Here is a 22,679-nt window from a genome sequence, read left to right as displayed (position 1 = left end):
ACGACCGCTTTTTACAACAACAATTATTGTATTCTATTATAACGACCGTATAAAACGTCCCCATTTGGGTACAAGATATGAAATCCATTTCCTTATGATGTACAAAATATGAAATCCCTTTCCTCTATATAAAAACTGTTTCCTGAAGGATGTGTAGGATCAATATACTGAGAGTCAACCGAAATAATTTTTCAAATGTTCATTTTTGTTCGAATCATCTGAGTATTCAAATAGTTTAAATAACTCCCATGCAAAACTCTTTGGCAATGAAAAACATTATTAACTACTGATAGACATTTTCTTTCCCCTCAGTTACTCTGCTCGGGTTAGTTTACACAAACTCAATTCATTAAAGCTCTTATAATTGCAAACGCAAGGAAAACATTCGCATATATATATATATATATATTTTAATTTTCTCATGAATGTTTTTAATAGTTGAGTCTTCTGGATACTTCTTCTTTCTCCCTCTTTAAGGCCTATATCACACATGCATTTGTTTCACACAAACAACTGTTTCGGACAATTGTTATGCGTGGTTTACTATTGAAAGAAAGATGCGCTTTTTTTTTTCCTTCTTTTCGAAACAAATTGCGAGATGTTCGTTTTCAACCAATCAGCTACGATTGATTGAAAACGAACCTCAGTGTTAGAAATAGATAGCAGTCTTTTAAACCATGATAGTAGTGTTAGAAACCGTGTATTCTGGATTTTTGCACAGTTTATATCCAATTAATTGTGCGCTTTCTACCAAAAAGACGAAGATTGTTTTATTATTATTATGCCTATTTAAAACATTACTTCACAACTTATTTACTTATTTCCTGCATTAATAACAGTGATTTTACAGTGACAAAATGGAATTCTACACTTTTGGTATTTTTCTATACATTAGTACGTTTCAGAAACAGAGAAAACTTCCAATCAATAATTTTCGAAAATAATAGAGGGGTGCTGAAGCTTTTGCTTCCAACGCACAGTGTACAAGCCCAGATCACTGACCATTTTTTGGGGGAGTTATCTAATAGCATTTGATTGCGCGTATTATGATTCCATTCTCCACTGTTAAACACAAAGAAGCAGTAATCAAAAGTTAAGTTGTTGGTTAGTGTTAGAATACCAACTTAATTGTGCTTGAAAACATGCAGGTATCTAAGATAGAAATGCTTTTAAAATCAGATTTTTCTTAAAGTGTATCACTATATTTAAACAAAATCGCTCGGTCTGCTTTTTCTTGTAAATAATTAAATATCATAAAAATTTCATTATAATTTTAATAACGTTATTACTTTAGTTTCAGCTGTAAGGAAACTTACCCATAATGCGGCACTCGTGAATACACTTAGACGTAAAGGTACAGTCAAGTTGAATTCCTCTGAACTGTGATGAGGTTCATGAAATACCCATAGAATACTCACCTCTAAAACAAATAATAAAAATAATGACCATGTTGTGTCCTTAAAAATATTACATACAGTTTTAACATACTATATAAATTACGGCTTGTTGTTAAAAAAGTAAATAAACTTGCAAAACTTCGCAGCATTTCTTTGGACCAAAGACAGGTGAAAATCTAAAAATATACATTCTTAATGTAATAAAAAGTAAACTCGCTGAGGATATCGTTCTCAAATGGCAGTATGAGCATGGAAAAAGAATAACTTCCTTTGGTGTTGCATTACATTCGTTAAAACTACGCACACTAACTAGCCAATGAATTAGAAACCCAAGATCAATATTTCATTGGACCAACTTTTGCAGGGATAACTGCTCTGATACATTTGGGCATCGAGTCTACATGCTTCTGAAATGCATTTACGTATAGAAAATACCATGCATTGGCTATGCAGCTTTTTAGATCTTGTAAATTAGGTGGAAGAGGAGAATGCTGTAGGATGCGTTTTTTCACCATATCCCGCACATTTTCTATGAGGTTAAAATACGGGCTATGCGGTGGCCAGGGAAGGTGTTGGAAGTCAAACTCATGTTCAGCGAACCAGTTTTGAATACTTCTGGCACAATGTATGGTTTCATTATCGTCCATGAAGTATCCGTCGCCATCAGGGTAAAAACCAACATTGCAGAGTGCACTTGATCTGCCAGAATATCTAGGTATCTCATGGCTGTTTGTTTACCCTCGAGGAACACCAGAGCACCACTTCCATGCCAGCGGAACATGTCCCATATCATGATACTCCTACTAGACACTTGCACAATGCGAGTAAGGCAAGATGGATTCATGGCTTCATGAGGTTCTCGCAAATTCGACGTCTTCCATCAGTGCAAAATAAGGTGTAGCGTGTTCGACCACATTGCCCGTTTCCAATCCTCAGATGTCCACTGTTTTCTTTCCCATCATCACTGCAAACGAATTCTTGCATGTCAGGCAGAAAAGAGTGGTTTCCTCACAGGCACCGGACTACGCATTCTTATCCTCTGCAATTCTATGAGCATGCTGCAAGCTGAAATCTAGTGGGAAGAGCCTTGGTTGACGATCTGTGCCAGCTGAAGCAGAGTAGAGTCCTTGTTCTTCCGTACAATTCGTCGGAGACGGCGATGATCACTCTCTTGTCTAGAGAAGGACTGAGGGTTCTGATTCCAACTTTTGAAAACCTTTGATGTGGCTGCTTTTGAGAACCCAGTGAGATTTACTGTCTTCGAAATCGAGGCCCCTGTTAAAGGGTCACCAACAAATGGTGAAAGATCTGCAGTTTTTTCCATTTTACTTCATTCGTCATGAAAAGCACACTTACACCTCACTTACACTAACATTCTACCAGGTGTAACCCACGTCATAAAAAGAATTTGCATACTTCATCTCTAGCATGCTATTCAAATGAAAATCTCAAAGGTTTCTAATTCACTGGCCAGTATGTGTGTATTTGTAGTGGTATAAGCCGCCCTTTACGAAGAGGTTGCCGGCGAAACCTGAAAAAATGGCCTGCAGCAATAAGCATAAACTGGTACTGTGGAGGAAAGTTTCACAACCTTAAGACATTTTAGAGAATTCTAATTATACACTCTTAGACAGACAAAAAAAAAAAAAAAAAAAAAAAAACGCACTGAGAAGATATAAAGAAAATTGGACATAAGTTGATATGGGTGAACCATTGCCGCACACAGCGTCAAGAAGGAAGAGGTAGGCGTAGAGAAACGACAGAACGTGAAGAACGTCAGAGCGGTACTCACAGTCCCAAATGCATCATTATCATCGATTGTACGTGCAACTAGTGCTTCAGTGACCGCAAGGACCATTCATAGACGGATCACAGAAAGGGGGCTGAGGTCACGGCGCTCCTTGTGTCGACTACCATTGTGCTCTATACACTGAAATGTCACTGACTGGAGTAGAATAGTCTTCAGTGATGAGTTCCGCTTTGAGTTGAGTCCCGATGACCAGCGAAAGTGAGTCTGGAGACGCCCCGGACAGCGGTGTGATACCACCCTGACTGTATTCCGGCAGACAGGCCGACAACCAGGAGTGATGGTCTGGGGTGCCATTTCATTTAATAGTAGGACCCCTTTGGTTGTCATTCGTCGCAACTTTACACCACAGCGGTACGTCAACGAAGTTCTAAGACCCGTTGTGTTGCCCTTCATGTCACGCCACCCTGGGTTTATATTTCAGCAAGATAATGCCCGCCCCCACAATGCACATGTTTCTACTGCTTGCCGAACATTATCTTGGCCAGCAAGGTCGTCAGATCTCTCTCCTATTGAGCACGTTTGGAGCATTATGGGCAGGGCCCTCCAACCAGCTCGGGATGTTGAAGATTTAACGCGCCAGTTGGACAGAATTTGGCACGATATCCCTCAGGAGGACATCCGCAACCTCTATTAATCGATGCCAATCCGAATAACTGCTTGCATAAGGGCCAGAGGTGGACAAACGCGTTACAGACTTTTTCACTTTATGAAGATCTATCACTTCAATAAATCATCCAATTTTTCTCAAACTGTAAACATTTGTTTCTCTGTACATGTACATCACTTCTACCGATTTTCGTCCTATTCGGATAACTCCTTCTTGGTGCGTCGTTTTTTTCGTCTAGGAGTGTATTTATTAACAACTTAAAAGTACTGACACATAAGATAAAACATCAGTGAAATATAATACAGATAATTACAAGTTACTAAGGTGAAAATGAAAATTAAAATTATTGCAGATGGAAATTAAAATTATTGCTGATATTAAAAACATCGCAAATTTACACTAGGTATGATTAAATTGATAAACAGATTTGCAAATTAATAATTAGAAAAAATCTGAAAGACCGCCCAGAAGTCTATGTTAAGGTTTCTTACGCTCTCGCTAATTTCGCAGTTTGCCAGTCTGCTGTTCACTCACTCCTGCCGACCACGTTTTTAGCCTAAAAGGAGCTATTAGTCTCGAAATGGCATTTTAGGTCCGTTCACTGTAAAAGAGGTATGACTTGTCGAACTGTTGCTACCAAATATTATCGCCCTGTATCATTGTTAGAGAAATTAAACAATGACGAAACTACATATATGTATGTTTCTTGCAATAAGGAAAGAACAATACCTAGAGTCATCAAATTTTAAATAACGTATCTTATATTTCGAATTTGGTTTATTATCTATTTCATATTTTTTAAACTTTAACAAATTTTTTATTAGAAAATTCATTTGTTTAGAAGCAAGCAGTGGTAACACTGTACAGAATAAAACATTTTTATCTCAGGCGCGAGAGACTGTCTATCAGAATTTCTAAAGATATGCTGTTTTAAAATATTTTGTGATTTTGCTATGGAAATGAATTTTATATGGCGTTAGTACGAAGGACATAATATTTAATAAATAAAGTTAACACCCAAAACATTAATACTAAAAAGACAAAAAAAGTTTTGTAAGCCACCTTGTTAAGAAAACTGAGCACTGATATGATGAGCACAGAAATGAAAACAGGAAAAACGTGTGTTCAAAAAAAAAAAAAAAAAAAAAAAGTTTGCTAACAAAAAAAGAAAAACGTGGCTTAGCAGGATTGAGGGCAAGTTCTATTTAAATTTATATTTATTATATCTTTCGTGTACATATGTTATTACTTACTGGCATTGGGTGATTAGCATTTACATTATGAATTATGCACCAACTTAGAGCTTTCGTTTTCCCTTCTCTCATTTTTAGAATTCTAAATTCGATTTTTAAAAAATATTAATATTTAATTACTATTTAAGATAATCTATCTAAATTACTGGCAGTCTTTAATTCGTAAATTTCAGTTTAATTCGATTAGGAGTAGGATCTCGCTTTCAGGCACCCTGAGTGTTTGACACCGTTAAACTTCACTCACTGAGAGCTTAAAAAACTTTGACAAACCTTTTTGGATGACAGTTAAAATCTGAACACTTTCAGATCTTTTCTTTTGTGTGTGTGTGTGTGTCTTTTTAGCTTTATTTTTAAGCATGATTTTCCTTGCACTTACGTCATGTACATTTCAACAACAAAATCACAAAAATTGTAAAGTACCATAGCATATTTAGAATTCTCGATGCAGTTTTAAGTGCCGGAATGCATTTTTCTATTTTTTACTGTCTTTCCTCAGTTTATCATATCAATGTTCAGTTTTCTTAATACGATGCCTCACGAAATTTGTTTCTATCTTTTTATTAAAAACGTTAAATTTTTAAATTACTTTATTTATTAAATATCACGTTTTTCGCACTTTCACCACATAAAATTCAATTCAACAGCAAAACCACAAAATATTTCAAAACAGCATATCTTTAGAATTTCCGATGGACAGTCTCACGCGCTGGAGATAAAAAAGTTTTATTTCATATACTGCTTACTTTCAGATCGTTGAGTTTATTAATAATAAATGCATTAAAGTTTTATCAAACATTAAATTATATATTTGTATATACACATATATATAACGACATTCTATGCAAATAGTGAACGTTTTTTATTCCATAGCTTATAAATTAAATGCATGTTTATTACTTAAATCAACCCGATTCAAAAGTAAGAAACGATTATTGCTAAGAACTGTAAATAGCTTGCCTTCAAAATTTTTTATTAGCAAATTCATTTGTTTGGAAGGAAGCAGTGGTAACACTGTACAAAATAAAACATTTTTATCTCAGGCACGAGAGACTGTCTATCCGAAATTCTAAAAATATGCTGTTTTAAAATATTTTGTGATTTTGCTATGGAAATGAATTTTCCATAGCAAACTAAGCTATTTAGCTTAGTTTGTTATCTACAGCAGACAGACTCAGTCTTAAAGATAAATAACATACACTTTTCCGAATGGCAAAATGAAAAATGAAATGACGCATTTATAGAAATTCGATGCAAAATCCCATTTCGAGACTAATAGCCCTACTTGGAACAAAATACACTAGAATTACAATGATAATGAACATTTCTAATACGGAAATTCCTGATTCATTAAAACACTTACGATGAGTAGCTCTATGCATCCAATAGAAACAAAAATCAGTCACTATCATGCATAAAATCCAAGTCCAAACGGAATCCCAAGGCAAAGCATAGATTCTCCAGTTATTATATATATAAGTATACATGATTAACTCAGTTCCGAAAAGTGGAATCCTAGAATAAAATATATTGAATATTTATTCACGCCAAATTGAAAACTTTATTTTACATTACAAATATTTCGTTTCGCTTAATTTCGAGACAAAACTTTAAGACACAGAAAGGTAGTTGAAGAGTTTGAAACAAATAATGAAGTACAAACCAAAATAATTCTAACATTTTTAATGAAATCATCTATCTATAAAAGCAGTTATATTTAAATAGCATTAGACTGTAAGTATAAAAATATCGTTTTAAGTACTGACAGGAAATCTGAAAAGTAATGTTTATTGACTCAAAAAACCATGAATCCTATCATTAATGTTTTCTTTAAAGAATATTTCAATTATTTTAATTTCCTAATACTACTAATACCATTATAATGATCATTTTAAACAATTGTAGCTGTACAATATATTTAGTGCAATATATAAGATGTTCTTTCAGAAAATCTTATAGATCCATATTTCAGATTAATTCTTTAAAAAGCTTCTAAATATATTAATTCATCACATCAAAGCAAGAAAAGAATGTTTATGAAATTATTTTTATTTGATGAACTAAATAAAATGAAATAGCTAAAGCACATGGCGTTATATTTACTTCGAAATAAATACCACCAGATAAGTTTGATTTCATTTCTGTTCATTATTTTTTAATATTAGTGTGCGTGTTAGACTTGGATGTATTGCATTGTTATTGCTGGGGCTAATTTTACTTGTTGAACCTAATCAGCAGCCCAAGGACAAGAAGTGTCGTGGTAAGATTGCGTTTGTCGTTGACATGAGTCTTGAGCACCAAATAGGTAACACTACGACTTTACCCAAATACGCCTCAATTTTAAAGGAAAGCAAGCCGACCAAGGGTCTCCTACTCCTCTTCCCCTACCTCTCGAGAGGGCTTTCGGTTCGCCGTATATTTTGAGGACCCTTAACTGCACAGATACTACACATTGCCTTCACCGGCAATCAAAACCTCGCCTTTTGACCAGCGCCACTAAACACTATAGCAATTAGGCAGCGAGATGTATGCGCAAAATTTTTGGGAATCGGAATCTTAAGTGATCAGTCAAAATAAAACTGAACCGAAACTGTTGTATTCTGAGCCCAGTTTTCAACTTGAACACATCGCCTACTCTCTCCGCTTTTGTTCTGCCAACTTGCTTGCTCTCCGCTGCTGTAATTTCTTTATTCCACCGAAATTAATTGCAATGAAAATAGAGAAAAGGGACGAGAATGATCGAAAACGGCCGTCAAATTGCACTGGATAATTCGAGTTGAGATAGGAATTAAAATGAATACTAAATTGGCCACCGCAAACCACTGCATCGGCTGCCATTGCCATTGTTAAAAATGTTTGCTAATCTTCTCTGTTAAAGATTAACAAAAAATTTTCTTGTTTTAATTTTAATTGTATTTTTTCCCAACTTTTCTAGTTTTAATGTATATTTTGTTTGGTATGTTTCTTTAATTTGTGTTTCACTAATTTACTTGTTTCACGAATATAATAGGTCGACCTTCAAATATTTTAGGGGCATTTTTTTTTTTTTTTTTTTTTTTTTTTTTTTTTTTTTTTTTCCGTTTCAAGTTTTGCGTTCTTGAATAATTAAATTTAAATTTAGTTTCTTCACAATGCGCAAATTCTGTCTAAATTTTTTTCATTTTCTAAATGCGTTTTAAGTCCTTTATTTATATATATACACATACACATTTGCGTGCTTGTACATGATAACATGTTTACACTCCCAGTGGAACGGTGCTTGAGCTCCAGGGTGCCTAGATACGAGGCCTTACACCTTGTAGAAACGGTTGAAAGTTTCGAATTAATTCGTGAAATAACTCAAAGAAATTCCTCTAAAGTCCAAGTACACAAACACAAAACCAATCCAACCTTCGAAAATTAGTCCGAGTCTTCGTTATTTTAAGGAGCATCGTTAACAACATGTCTTTGCAGAATCATACTAGTTGAAAGTAAAGTTACTAGAGCAAAGTAAGCACAGAAACAGTAGAGCTGATAGCAGTAACGTACAAACTTTAGTGCAGTAACGTACAAACAATTGGTGTCAATAAAAATAATGTAAAACAAAGGTACAAATACAATACAAAAGAATACTTCAAATAAAAGTCATATACTAAAAATTCTATGAAATCTGCTGAATTAATTATTAGAATTAAACATTTGAACATTTTTACTAATTTCCTTAAGAATATTAAATACATCTTTGACAGCATTACACATGTCATCAAGACGTGGCGTTCCAGGTTGAATTCAATTTTCAGTACGAGCGTTCCTAAGAACGCGTGTTTTATTTTTAATATCATCGCATAAGAGATTCCAGTGGTGTGCATGTTTACATTTGAACTGATAACACTAAAAGAATTATCCTTTGTCCTAGGGTCAATGTCAGTTATAAGGCATTTAGGGAATTTAACACATCCCCAAAAGTTTGCAGTGTACACAATTGAAACACCTAACCACTTCTAAATTTTTCGCTGTATAATTTTCAGTTTTGTGTTATCTAGCACATTTCACACATTTAACTTTAATTTGCACTCTGCAGAAAATCGGTTAAAGTATTGGCAATTGTGGCACTGAACCACATTACCTTTAATTTTGTATAGAACAGATATATTGAAATATAAAATTTTGTTGATTTCGTAAACACGTTCAGTACCAGGAGTATGCTTTAATTGCACTTCTTATAACGGTATAGGTTTTTGTTTTATTTTTTGTTAATCTAAACATCTGCGCCACTTTCTTTGCCGTTAAACCTAAGTTTGTAAGTTCCTCCTCGATTTCATTAACAGGCATATCTGTGGTCAGCCTCCTAAATAACACCTTAAGGGGACATTCAGATTTTTGTCTGCTAAAATAAAAATCAACATTGCTATTAACTAGGTAGTTAAAAATAATTCTATAGTACTTTTATTAAGGAAAATTTTCAACATGTCACCATTAACACATCTCGAAAAATTTGTCTTAGTATCGCGTTTAAAGGTTTCCAGAAAGTCTGAAAATTTGATGATAGGCGAATCAAGCATGCATCAGCTCTGCATATGAAACATGTTTATTTCGTTCTGCTTACAATATCAGTAGCTGTTAATCAAAGATTTAATAATTTTGTCTCGAGATTTTTGACTACATTTCTTCCAACGTAAAGATAGTGCCAGCTGCATTGTAACAGAAAAATTCTACATCATTACGTTTATAGAGAAGAACGCAAAAAATATTTGATCACTGTAAGAAAAACGTAACTAGAATTTTGATAAGAAGTGCATTTTCCAGCCATAAGTCAGAAAAGTATCAAAACTGTTATCTTCATACTTAAATAATTCAACTAATATCCCTTGGCTTATGTTAGTTACAGAATCATTCAAACGCATAATCTTCTTTCCTTGGACAAGACGAATGAATTGTTCCAGAATGATGACAAATATAAATGCTGGAGTTACCTGCAAATAACAAAATATGTCTGTTAGTTAAATCTCAAATAATAAGTCCACCATTTTATTCGCATATGACTTATAGCTATTGCTTTCTATATAAACACAAATAATAAATAAATTCATTATTACCAGAATAGTACTTATAATCATTAATTTAAATAACGATTTATGTTTGTTAACTAATGCAAACCATATAATCAATGAAGTCAGATATATTACACTGTACTGCAAAAGAACTAAAACGGTAAATAAAATTCTTTAAAATTACATGTAAAGCCGATGGCATAAAATAATTTTAAATAAGTTGCATTTTTAGGATTTACTCGAATATTTGACAAATCTAAGAGTTGTGTCCAGTCTACAAGTAATGCAGACATTAAAAAAAAATTCTGAACAATAGTTGCAATCATCTTTATAGAGTCATAAAAAACAGATAACAGCCTGAAGCAATTGAAACATGCTATCCATCTCGTTTTCATTTTAATTTTAAAGTGTTAGAGGAAAGAAAAATTTATTAGACTTTTTATACAGAATACTGCACTGCACTGAAGGGCAAAAAATTATTCTCTAAATAACTAAAATTTGAACAGTAAACGTTAAACAGCGTAATACCACTACGTTCAACAGGAATGCGATTTGAGACTCAAATTTAAGTGAGAGGAATTTTCATGTTTCAAAATAAATTAGTAACCTTTTTTATCACCTATGATAAAGTTTTCATAAATAAAACATTTCCATTTATTCAAGAATTTGGACAGTATAAAAGCCCTTAAAAATCCGATTTTATGTAAAATAAACTTCCGTATCTGTTATTAGTAGTTTTCAAATAAAATTTACTTTATTATTTAGATCTGAGTTCTTATTTTTCTGAAATTAACTAGTACAAGTTAGGGTAAGGCGAAACTTGGCACGAGTTTACGCTTGTTAACAGAGAGTACCTAGTTAGTTTAAGTTTTACCTATTAACTAATTTGATTTAACTAGCTTACTCCTGGTGATCATGAAAATCATACGTGTTCTCTGGCAGTAATTTTCTCGATTTTTTTTTTAATTTAGTTAATCTTGTTTCAGATGTAATGCAATAGGATCTAAATTAACAAACTCTTTTACAAAATCTAAGTTCTGTTAAAATCTTGTTTATAATTATAAAATTTCTGCAAAAGCAGGATACATAAGGATTTTTATTATTTAAATGCCAAATGTAAGCATATCATGGAAATATATTTGAAAGGTTTTAGAAAAAGTACGTGATTTTTGAATCTTTAAAAACAGAATATTTCATTTCTAAACGCAACCTGTCCAAAGCTATAGTAATGATACTTGCGATGGAAAATCAACGAATCTCATATCACTTAAAATGAAACGCTTCACATCACAAAACTGATCACAGAATGGCTTGATGAACATGAAAGCGAATTTCGATGTTTCCCATATCCTGTCCAATTCCCTGATCTTAACAGCACTGGGCTTATTTGGGGTATGCTAAAAGATAATTATTACCTTTTAGCGTCATACCCCAAATAAGTATATAAAAGTAATATCTTACCTTTTATGCTAAAATAGGTGATAATTACCTTTTAGCATATCCCAGATCGTTATTATATATAATAACTGGAAAATATTTCTGCCTCGTTGTCATGAAATAGTCTGTCATGCCTCGTGCTCGTTCAAAACACGAGGTGGGTTCTTCTCGTGAACTTACCATAATGGGAAAATAACACTTGTCCGCTTTGACATTTTTTTCACTAATTTATTACACATACTGCACTATTGTCTACGGCAAGAACAGCTCTCGCCAGTTTGTCTGCGGCTGTCTGTTGCCGTAGAAACGAGCCGTGACCCATTTTTCGTAGGGGTGTCTTGAAGATTTACTTCTCAGCTTGCCACCTTGACATATTTAAAGATGATTTGGCGATATTCACATTTTGTTTTAGTTTCAAGTAAAATGCTCGTTGACCCTTTGCGTCGACCCCGACATTCAATTTCCGAAGATGAAAATTGATGGCGTAAATAAAGTTTTTGCAGTCAAGGAACGGTCTTGGATTTTGCCGTGTGAGGTACAAGTCGCTGAATTTGCCATCCTTCTAGATGTACAATGAGTAAAAATATATCAAAATAACTTGTAGGGAAATGCATTTAAAAATCCGTGCTTATTTTTGAAGAAAAATGCTCTCAATAAATACTTTTTGCGAACATTTCTTCTTTTCCCATACCTTCAAACTAAACCAAAAGCTGGTCAATTTAATGACGAAAGGAAGCGAAGGTAAATTAAAATCAAAACTGCTTTTTACTTAATTACCAGTGGTTTGGGTTGGTTTATATGATTACGGAAAGCCTGCAGGATTAAATGCCTAAGAGGAGGGATGCCTTCGTGGAGGGCTTGCTAAGGAAAACTGCCTCGTATACACGTTACACATAGGGAAAACACCCATGCAGCCAGCCCGTTCATGGGATTCAAACATCGGACCGAGCTACAAGTGTTCAGTGACTTTACCGATCGGCCGCTGCTGGGCCTCTTAATTACCAGCGCCCATTTATGCATCATGCTGCTTTTTATAGACACTGTAATAGCTTGTAACATAATAAAATGTTAAAATCAGAACAAAATTAAGGTCTCTTAAATTATTCAGTTACCTATTTTATATTTAAAATTATACGAAATTTATATAATTATACAAAATTTGGCTTTTATAACTGCAGTGAGCATTGTTGCATTAATATAATTTTGTATTAATATTTTCATAATAAAACAAAACTTATTTAATTTCAATTAAAGATTAAAAATTATTTTTTAAGCAAATTATACCATGGCTTGTGGGTCCTCAAGAACACAGTAATGGGAAATGAAGCAACCATTCAGTGTTCTTTATTATCCACAGAGGGGTTTCGCCTCTGCCGAAGGCTCATTGTTGCCCACTTTTGGTAATCTTTCATTTACATAGTGGCAAAGAAAATATTGAACCTAGAAATATCCTCACAACTTGACAAAGCTATCAGATGAAGAAGAGGGATGCCTTCGTGGAGGACTTTTATAGAGGTATAACATCTGAAAAGTCATCTGAGTCACTGTCGCAAGATTCCGTTTCTTCTGAATCAGAATCAGAATCGCTGCTGCCAGTTTGAATTATTAATCCATCCACTATCTCTTCTAAAAGTTCGTCCTTGTCTCAATAATAATTTTCAAGTTTTTCTACGTGGTTGCAGTGCGCCTGCCATTCTTGAGAAGTAACTTCATCCAAAGCTTTTTGTGTTAAATTTTTCAAATTTTCCAAGCTTAAGTCCCCAGTCACATTCCTTTCCCTGATCAGTCTTTTAACTGATGACCAAACGTATTCAATTGCGTTTAGATCACAGTGGTACACGGTAAAAAAAAAAGTTCGCTCTTTACAGGCAAAAGTTTTGTAAAGTTACAAAAATCAAAAAGTTTCAGAAGAATTTCCTGTAATGGTAACAGGTTGAAAGCAAACTGTAGCGGTAACAGCTGATTTGCTTGTAGCATTACAGATAATGTTTTAGTATCCGCGCGGAAGAATCACGTGACTGACTGGAAATTAGCCAATCACGAGAAAAGTGTTTGAAAGCTAGTTGCAGAAAAAGACATGGCTGAATGCATGTTGGTTGTATAGCGCACGTAAGTAAGAAAATGTTTACAATTACTGCTTGAAATATTTTTTGTCATTTTATGCAGATTATTCTCATGCAGTTTGCACTGTTATATGTAGTGAGTAAGTATTTAAACGTTTAAGCTTTGCGATTAATTAATATCAGTGTTCGTAATGTCTAATGAATTGAAAGAGTGCAAAATATTTATTCCAAATGCAGATCTAATAGTAGTATTTTGTCATTGTGCATCCGATAAATTACGCCTTAAATTGCCCGTATTATTATTTAAAACTAATTATTCCAAAATTTAATCACTGTTTGTGGTATTTAATTGAAATGGTAATGTTGTTGAAAACAAAACTAATCATGTTAGCGTTCTTTTCCAATCGTCTGACCAAAGAACGTTTGACATCTTTTTCCCGGCAGGCCTTGCGAGAAACGTTTATATAAACATTTAGAATTCTGAATGTAATGTACAGTGTCTCAAAAAAGTGATGGGACACTTGTGCTTTACAAAAGGAAACTGCAATAAAATAAATTTAAAAAACATGTAAAGTTTATTGTGGGTGTGTTTCATACTTAAATTTAGTAACAATTATTACATAACATACATTTTCTCAAAATATTAAAATATTAATTTAATAAAAATACAATTGTTTAGAACGGAGCAGAAAATGGCTCACTTAAGTGATGGGACACTTACTTTTCCATCAAATATTTATCCAAAACTTTTACTTTTTAAAAGGTTTTAATATTTTGTTGGATTTCCTTTTACTTTTAAAACATGATTTAACCTTCTTGGGATGGATTCGACTAATTTTTTTGTGATTTCTGGAGTGATTTTACCCCATTCTTCTTCAAGCACCGATTTTAATTGTTGTTTTGAAGAAATTGTGTGTTTGCGAATTCTTGATTCCAATTCTTGCCAAATATTCTCTATGGGGTTTAATTGTAGAGATTGTGGGGGTGTTTTTATTATTTCAGGACAGTTATACAGCAGCCAGAGTCTAACGTTCAAAGCACTGTGCTTGGGGTCATTGTCCTGGTAGAATTTAAAATCGTTATGAAGGTTCAATTTTCGTGCTGAAGATTTCAAATTTTGATTTAAAATGTCAATATACTTGTACTGATCCATTATACTGTCAATAAAAACAAGATTACTAACTCCAGCGGACGACATACACCCCCATACCATAACTCCTCCTCCACCATATTTTACTGTTGGCACCAAGTTCTGTTTGCGAAATTCTTCCCTGGGTTTTCTCCACATCAAGATTCTACCGTCAGAACCAAATATATTAAATTTACTCTCATCAGCAAATATAACTTCATTCCCGTAATCAGAATTCTTATTTATGTTGGATTTTGCGAAAGCCAGTCTGAGTTTTCTATTCTTTTCACTTACGAAGACTTTTTTCCTGGCTGCTCTACCGTGATATCCAGTAGATCGAATTACTCTTCTAATAGTCTCAGAATTAATAATTACTCCATATAATGCTTGTAAATCAGCAGCAACTTTAGGAGCACTCATTCTTGGATGTTTTTTTAAATATTTCGAACGATAATTCGCTTTATTCCATTGGATAACTTTGATGGTCGGCCAGGTCTTCTTTTATCCTGAATCATATGATTCTTTTTATATCGTTTAATGATATCGAAAACTGTTGAATGACTGAAGTTAACTGTTTCAGTAGTTTCTCTAATAGATTTTCCACGTTCAATATGCAAGTTAATATTTAATTTTCGAATTCCAGGCAAAGTTTCTTTTCGTTTAGCATTCATGGCTGCACAGAGCTAAAAAACACAAAAATTCCAAAACAAACTGGAGAGAAATACTGCAGACGATTTTATAAATTATTGCCAATTGCTTTTGAGTAAAAATAAATACCCCAAAAGATATTTTTATTGCTTACTTCAGACGATTTTTGTTGCATAGTACGTAGTGTCCCATCACTTAAGTGAGCCATTTTCTGCTCCGTTCTAAACAATTGTATTTTTATTAAATTAATATTTTAATATTTTGAGAAAATGTATGTTATGTAATAATTGTTACTAAATTTAAGTATGAAACACACCCACAAAGAATTTTACATGTTTTTTAAATTTATTTTATTGCAGTTTCCTTTTGTAAAGCACAAGGGTCCCATCACTTTTTTGAGACACTGTATATATTTTTTGCTTACTAGGTTTAGTTTATTCTTTTCCTAGGATTATCTAATTAGTTATACCTAGTTTATAATTCAGTCTAATATGTTTATGTACGAGTGTGGTATGAAGTAAAATTACAAAAACTTGAACAACGCGTTCGAGAATCTCATTTATTCCTTTAGTGTAATAATATTTTTTTCAGTGGTATTAATTTCTTACGAAAATATTATAATTCCAAAATGAAGTAATTATATTGATTAAAAATATGCCGTATCATACTTTTCGTAATGTTTTGTTTTACTAACTAGATGCAACAAACATATAACAAAATAATACATAACATAACATAACAAAATTCCATATAATGTAATACATAACATAACAAAATTCCATATATTTTAATATACCAATATCAACAGGGGGAAAATGGAAATGACCTAAAATATTTTTCTAACAATTCGTTAAACTAATTATAAAACAAAACTAAAATTTTGAGCATTATTTCCAAAAATATCATTTTATTAATATTTTATAAATGGCAACCTATATTATATTGTATATATAACTACCATTGCATACTGATAAGTTTTTAAAAATTTAATGTAGAATTTATGTTGATTTTATTTTGCCCAGTTTTAATACAGTTTTGAAGTATGATAGTCTTGTTACTAGGATAGCATGAATCTGCTAATACAAGTTTAATACATTTCTTGACAAATGTTTCTCTTATTCATGTAATATAATATATAAATCATAAAATAAGTTTTCTTAAAAATAAATTATTATTGTTTATTGGAATTTAAAACAATTCTGTATCTGTATGTTGTATTAAAAATAAAATAATAATGAATTTTTAATGAAGCATTGATTTTAGCATTAACAATGTAAATATATATATATATATATATACATGAATAAATGGAAATGCAAGCTACATTTCCTTACAAAACCGCCCATGAATATATACTTCCCTTTAGGCTGATAGCCTTTGCATGCTTTGCCATATTCTATCAATGCAAATGATGCAAATATGCAGAAAATTTTACTTTCTTTGAAAGTTAATACTGGAAATAAAATTCAGTGCATTTGTAAACTACATTAGTTCTCTTATAGCTTGGCATTTAATTGCCCAATGATTTACTAGTCCAAACTAAGGCAGAATTCAGATATCGTTCAAATAAAAGAAAATTAATAAGGTCTGATTTTTAGACGTATATATGAAGATTTGTTTTTTAAATATTATTTTAAGTCAACCAAATTAATTTCAAATTTAAGTAAGTATTCATGCCTTTCAGTAGCATTATTTTTGATATCTTAAATTAAATTACTGAATGCAATATTTCTTGTTAATAAAAGAAAAGCAATGTTATGAAAGACTAGCGAAGTGAATTTGCAAGTTCTAATTACGAAAGGTCCCATGCTTTAAGGGGTCATTTTTAAAAATACTTAATTTAAAAAAAATATTTAACGTAAAACTTCCAAACTTCACACATGTGGAATATTAATTCTATATATTTTATCTCATTCTTATTTTATTAATTTCATAGCATTTCGTGTTACACTAGTAGTTTCTGATCTATGTTTTGATTTTGTTATTAATTACGTTAGTTTACATAAGATTTAAAATTATGTAAGGTACAAAAACCTTCTGCATCTATTAATATATGCTAAAGTGAATGAAATTATGCCAGTGAAATTTTTTAAAATCAAAAACAAATTTCTGTGGAAAATTAAAGTTATAAATTCTAAATGCAAACAAAGGAGTGAATTTGAAAGTTATCAAATAAGCCAAAGTGTTTGTCATTTTTTTCAGTTTTGCAGAAGAATTTTTATACTTTGCAGAATGGGAATATGATGTTTGGTTTTGTTAGTATTAATTATTACAACTGAATTATTGCAACTTACATTGCAACACGTAATTTAGCTTAAAATTTATTTGAACTTAATTTTCTAATTTATTTTGATCATGTAAGTAAAAATTTTTTCTTTATTTCAATATAACGGATATTGAACCTTGTAGGAAGAACAAGCTAAATTTTCAGAATGAACAAAATACTTTTACTGATTCAGAAGTCAAACAACAAAAATCAGCGTTAATTCACTTTTGTGAATTAACGCTGATTTTTGTTGTTTGACTTCTGAATCAGTATTTATTCGGCGTGTTATTGTGTCTTAAAATACTTTTATTTGAATTTTAAAACAGAACCAAAAAAAAAAAAATAAATGCTGCAGCTCTTAACTATCAAAATTTTAAACTCTTAACTACTACAGTTAAACTCTTACAACTATTAAAATACTAAACATTAAACTCTCTAAACAAAATATATAAAAATCTTCCGAATCCTCTTCTTGTTCTCACACCGTAAAATGCAAGTTCTTGTCCTATTATTTATATTTCACGTTCTCTTTAAGTCACGATCTTTACAAGTCATGATCTTTACAAGTCATGATCTTTACAAGTCACGATCTTTACAAGTCACGATCTTTACAATGTATATTTCATGTGTCATAAGTCTTTGAAATGAACTTAATTCTCATCCTATTTATTTACACAATTTTTTTAAAGAAGAAAAAGTCACATTTGTTTTGCTTAGTTGCACACGAAGATAGATGTCTATATATAGAGAGAGAAAGAGGAGTTATGTTTACTTGCAGACTTTTTTCCTCCTTTTATATTATAGTATGAAAATCAAGGGGGGTATAAGCAATCAATTTAATTTTGAAGGATGTGATTACAATAAGATCATAACCAATCAAAAATATTCATGAATGAACTACTGGTAACTATCATAGTATTATTATTTAAAAGAAACCTACATTCCAATAAGAACGCTTAGTAACATAACCATTTAAGTTATCTGATAAAAGTAATTTTCATTCCTACTTCCCTATACCTTGAATTTCACTCTTAGTATTGTCCACTGCTACTCCCTAGACCTCAAAGCATTTAATGCATCTGGAACTGCAATTTGTGTCTTCTACAGCATGCAAGTTATCACCGTTTAGTTTGTACTGCCACGAGCAATGATCTTCAGAATTACCGTATTGCGTTCATATTCCACCCCACCCAGCTTTAGAACCAGATTCTGAAAATTAAAAAAATATTTACATAATTTTCCCCCTTTTAATGCATTCAGAAAATGAATATCCCAAGATTTTAAAATGGATTTATCAACATAATGTTTGTTTTCGTCATACTAACAAAGGCAAACTTTTGCACACTTAAGGCCCCGTTGAATCTTTCTCTTCTAACTGTTGAATATTATGTCAGTCTAATTCAAACAATGATCTATGATAGTGAAAGCAAATACCAACTGCCATTCACTGTGCAATTTTGCCATATCAGCTGAATGGTCACCTTAGCAAGCATCGGACAACAACCTTCTCTAATTATTTATCTATGATCTGAGGCCTAAAAATTTGCAAGAACAACAATGAGAATGACAGAAGTTCAAATTATAAAGAAGAAATGAGATAACTTATTAGATGTTGCAATTATGTGTATTCTTATTGAAATAAAGGTTTATTTTAAATAAATAATATTGTGATAGTAGTAGTTTATCCATGATTACTTTTCATTTGTTATGTTCCTACTGTGACTGTGTCCTTTGGAAATTAAATTATTCGTTTAATTTTTCCCTCTTAATTTTCGGAAGATAAAATTAGTAAAAATAAGTGGGAATATGGCATCAAGAGCATGAGATATCCCCATTTTCTTGAAGCTGTTCACTATTATTGTTTCATCAATGATAGGCCATGCACCCAAAATCCACTAGCAAATCAGTTAGTAAGATGAAAATGACCACTATGCGGACAAAACATTTAGGGTAACTTGTTTTGTGAGGGCCTTAAGGAAGACAAACATTACCTAAATCATTAAAACATATTCAGAATCCTGTGCTGAAAGAAAGCTAAGGGGAAAATGTTGTCCGAGTCCCAGTGATTCCTTTGGAAGAATATGTAATATTGTTTTAGAAATTTAAGGTAATAAATATAATATTTTTCGAATGCTAAAACAGTTCGAGAAATTTATTCAAGTTCTGAATTCTGAATATAAGTATACTGTATATTATATTTAATAACTATGGTGGCTTCATTTATGAAAATATTTGAATATTGGCTGTTTTTGTACAATGAACCTTCTCTAAGCTAGCTATACGTGATTCCTGAAAATTTTGATCTTTAAATGATAGTGGGCATCCTAGAGAAGTTATGTTTACTAATTAGTTATTTTATGAGGAATGCTGGTTAAATTTAAAAAGTGATTGACTGAGGTAGCTTGTCGTAATGAGACGGTTCACTGTAATCCAATTTTTTAAAGAATTTAAGCTGTTTTTAATTAATTAAGATATTATAAAGAAATATGATTAAAAGTGTTATATAAGCACATGTTTAAAACATCTATTAAAATAATTTTTATAAGCTTTTTAAGAGCATGATTATGATTTTAAAAGAAATGTTTTTTTCTTTATTTAGGAGACATGGTTTACAAAGAGGGGGAAAACCATTCATTTTTTCCAAGCAGTCGAAACGAATTTTTATGAAATGTTTATTAAATTGTATTATGTTATTTTTTAATTAATTCTTTTTTTCAGGTTTTATGTAAAGTTTATGAATTAAGTAATAAATTATTTTTACTTCTGTATTTTAATTAGCATATTATTTGCTTCATAGTGTTTCACAATAAAATTATAAATTCAATAAACTTCTGAATTAACATGCTGTAATATAGAGAGAGCATAAAGTTTGTTTTCTGTTGTCACATGTTTATTTCACAATTTTGTATGCGAATCTCGAAATTTATAATAACTAGGAATACTTTTTTAGTATCACTTTCGAAATGGTAAATATTAAGCTTAGATTTATTACATATTATGTTTGTAAAAAATTATAGGTAAAATTAAAATGCATTAAATTTTAAGCTAAACTGAAGTATTAATTTTAGAAATAAATTTCTTAAATGCATAATTGTATTAAGAATTTTAAGGGAAACAAGGCCTTAAAAATTAAGGTCAGTTGGCAAAGTTTTATGCTTATTCAAAAAGCATGACATTAGGTTTTTAATGAAAGACTTCTATCTGTTAATTCAAAGGAAATTATTTGAAGGTAAGTAAAAAAGTTATGCATTATTTCAAACAATAGCAGACTGTTGACAAACACTGAGTGCAGATAAGAATAAAAAGATTAGTTAGACGTTGTAATTCAAGCGTATGAACAAAATTTGAATTCCTTGTAGTAACAAAATGAAGTTCATTGCTATGTTGAATTCTTTAATTTACTGAAAATGTCATTTTTTAGAAGGAGAGAATATATTTTTGAAATATGAAGAACAGCTGTTCTGAATTCTTCATAGAAATATTTCACAAAATGTCTTTTACTGTAATAATATGATCATATCAACATGCAACACGTTTACTCATATAAGTTAAATCTAGAGCAACGTGTGTCTATTTTAGCTAAAATTACTAAAAAGAAAGTTCTAGAACATATCTTATTAACTGACACTAAAACATGCAAATAAAACATACTATTTTTTTCAGCTATTTTACATTGCAAATATAAGGAGTAGCATATTAATTTGAACTTTTAAATTAATCAAAATGATAATATGAAAGGCCTTTCAATAATATCAGACATAAGTTTCTTTTCATAAAACAAAAATACTCTGCAACAGACTAATGTTACTTTTTGAAAAAGAACATTGCTGTTGAAAGCACATCTTTTAAATTAATGTTATTCTGAGGTCAAATTGACTAATTTAAAAAGCCAAACTATTATGCTTCACTTGCATATATCTGTATAATGATATACACATGCAGATATTGTTTTACTCAAAACATCTTGATTTCAATATATTTTATTATAATAATCATCATTTTAGACAAAAAAATCTATTACTTTTATAGACTTATCCTTTAGTATTATCTATGAAAAATATATTCTACACGCATAATTACTTAATGGGATATTAGAAGGAAATAATCTGAAACCTTTACAGATACAACCATTGGAATTTTACGTAAGAAAAGTATCTTCTACTCACATAATAACTTGCTATAATAATACAAGCATATGATTAACCTGTAGCGGTTAATCATATGCATATACCTGTAACGGTTACAGATATATCGTTTGGGATTTTACATGAGAAAAACATATTCTTTTTACATAATTATTTGCTGTAATATTACACGCAAATAATCTGTAACCATTACAGATATATCGTTTGGGAATTTACATGAGAAAAAATATGTTCTACTTACATAACTATATGCTGTGATATTACAAGAAAAAGATCTGTAACCATTACAGGCAAAACTCTTGTAATGTTACAAAGAAAACACCTGTTTCTGTTACTCAAATAACCCATGGCATCCCAGTTTCCATGAGTTTTCTTAGTAACCTTACAGATTTTTTTTTTTACAGTGTAAGGAGGGAGACGCACAACATGATGCCCATTTTCCTTTATGATGTTGTCAATTTTATATATTACTTTTTTAGGACGATTGCATTCTGTTAAGCTGAACAGTTCCGCTTTTCGCATTTTGGGATCGCAGCATATCGTCTTCTTCATCAGCCAATTTACCATTGTTTGCTTTGTAGCATATTTCGTAGGTATCAGATCTTCAATTTTTGTGTGATACGGGGCATTATCCATGCATACCACACTTTGAGGTCGTAAATTTGGAAGAAGCTTTTCCAACACCCATTTTTCAAAATTTCCATAGTTCATTTGCCCATGATAATCCCCGCTTTGAGCTGATGCTTTATATATATGTTGGGCACCTGGAATAAATCCTGCGGAAGAGCCAGCATGGACAACAATCAGTCTATTTTTGGAACTGACATTTATCTGTGCGCCCAAAACCGTATCATGCTGCCAACATTTCTTAAAAGTTAAATTGCTGTCAATCCATGT

The 22,679-nt window shown here is 31.7% G+C and overlaps 1 protein-coding gene across 1 annotated transcript in view; it reads right to left on the bottom strand.

Moving 5' to 3' along the window:
* The window catches only part of LOC118197707 (alkylglycerol monooxygenase-like), a 94,089-nt gene that overhangs the window by 60,930 nt on the left and 10,480 nt on the right, over positions 1 to 22,679 (bottom strand). Inside the window, exons 2-4 of the mRNA XM_085815330.1 lie at positions 9,889 to 10,016; positions 6,428 to 6,579; positions 1,317 to 1,420 (exon numbers count right to left, since the gene is read on the bottom strand). Coding sequence (XP_085671456.1) covers positions 1,317 to 1,420; positions 6,428 to 6,579; positions 9,889 to 10,016 — 384 coding nt within the window. The remainder of the gene's footprint in view (positions 1 to 1,316; positions 1,421 to 6,427; positions 6,580 to 9,888; positions 10,017 to 22,679) is intronic.

The sequence above is a fragment of the Stegodyphus dumicola genome, chromosome 4 (assembly GCF_044657685.1).
Source record: "Stegodyphus dumicola isolate Sdum_Otavi_A_Nest chromosome 4, ASM4465768v1".
In the NCBI taxonomy this organism is placed as follows: Eukaryota; Metazoa; Arthropoda; class Arachnida; order Araneae; family Eresidae; genus Stegodyphus; species Stegodyphus dumicola.
The sequence above is the reverse complement of the archived record's forward strand: the minus strand, read 5'-3'. Positions and strand labels throughout refer to the sequence as shown.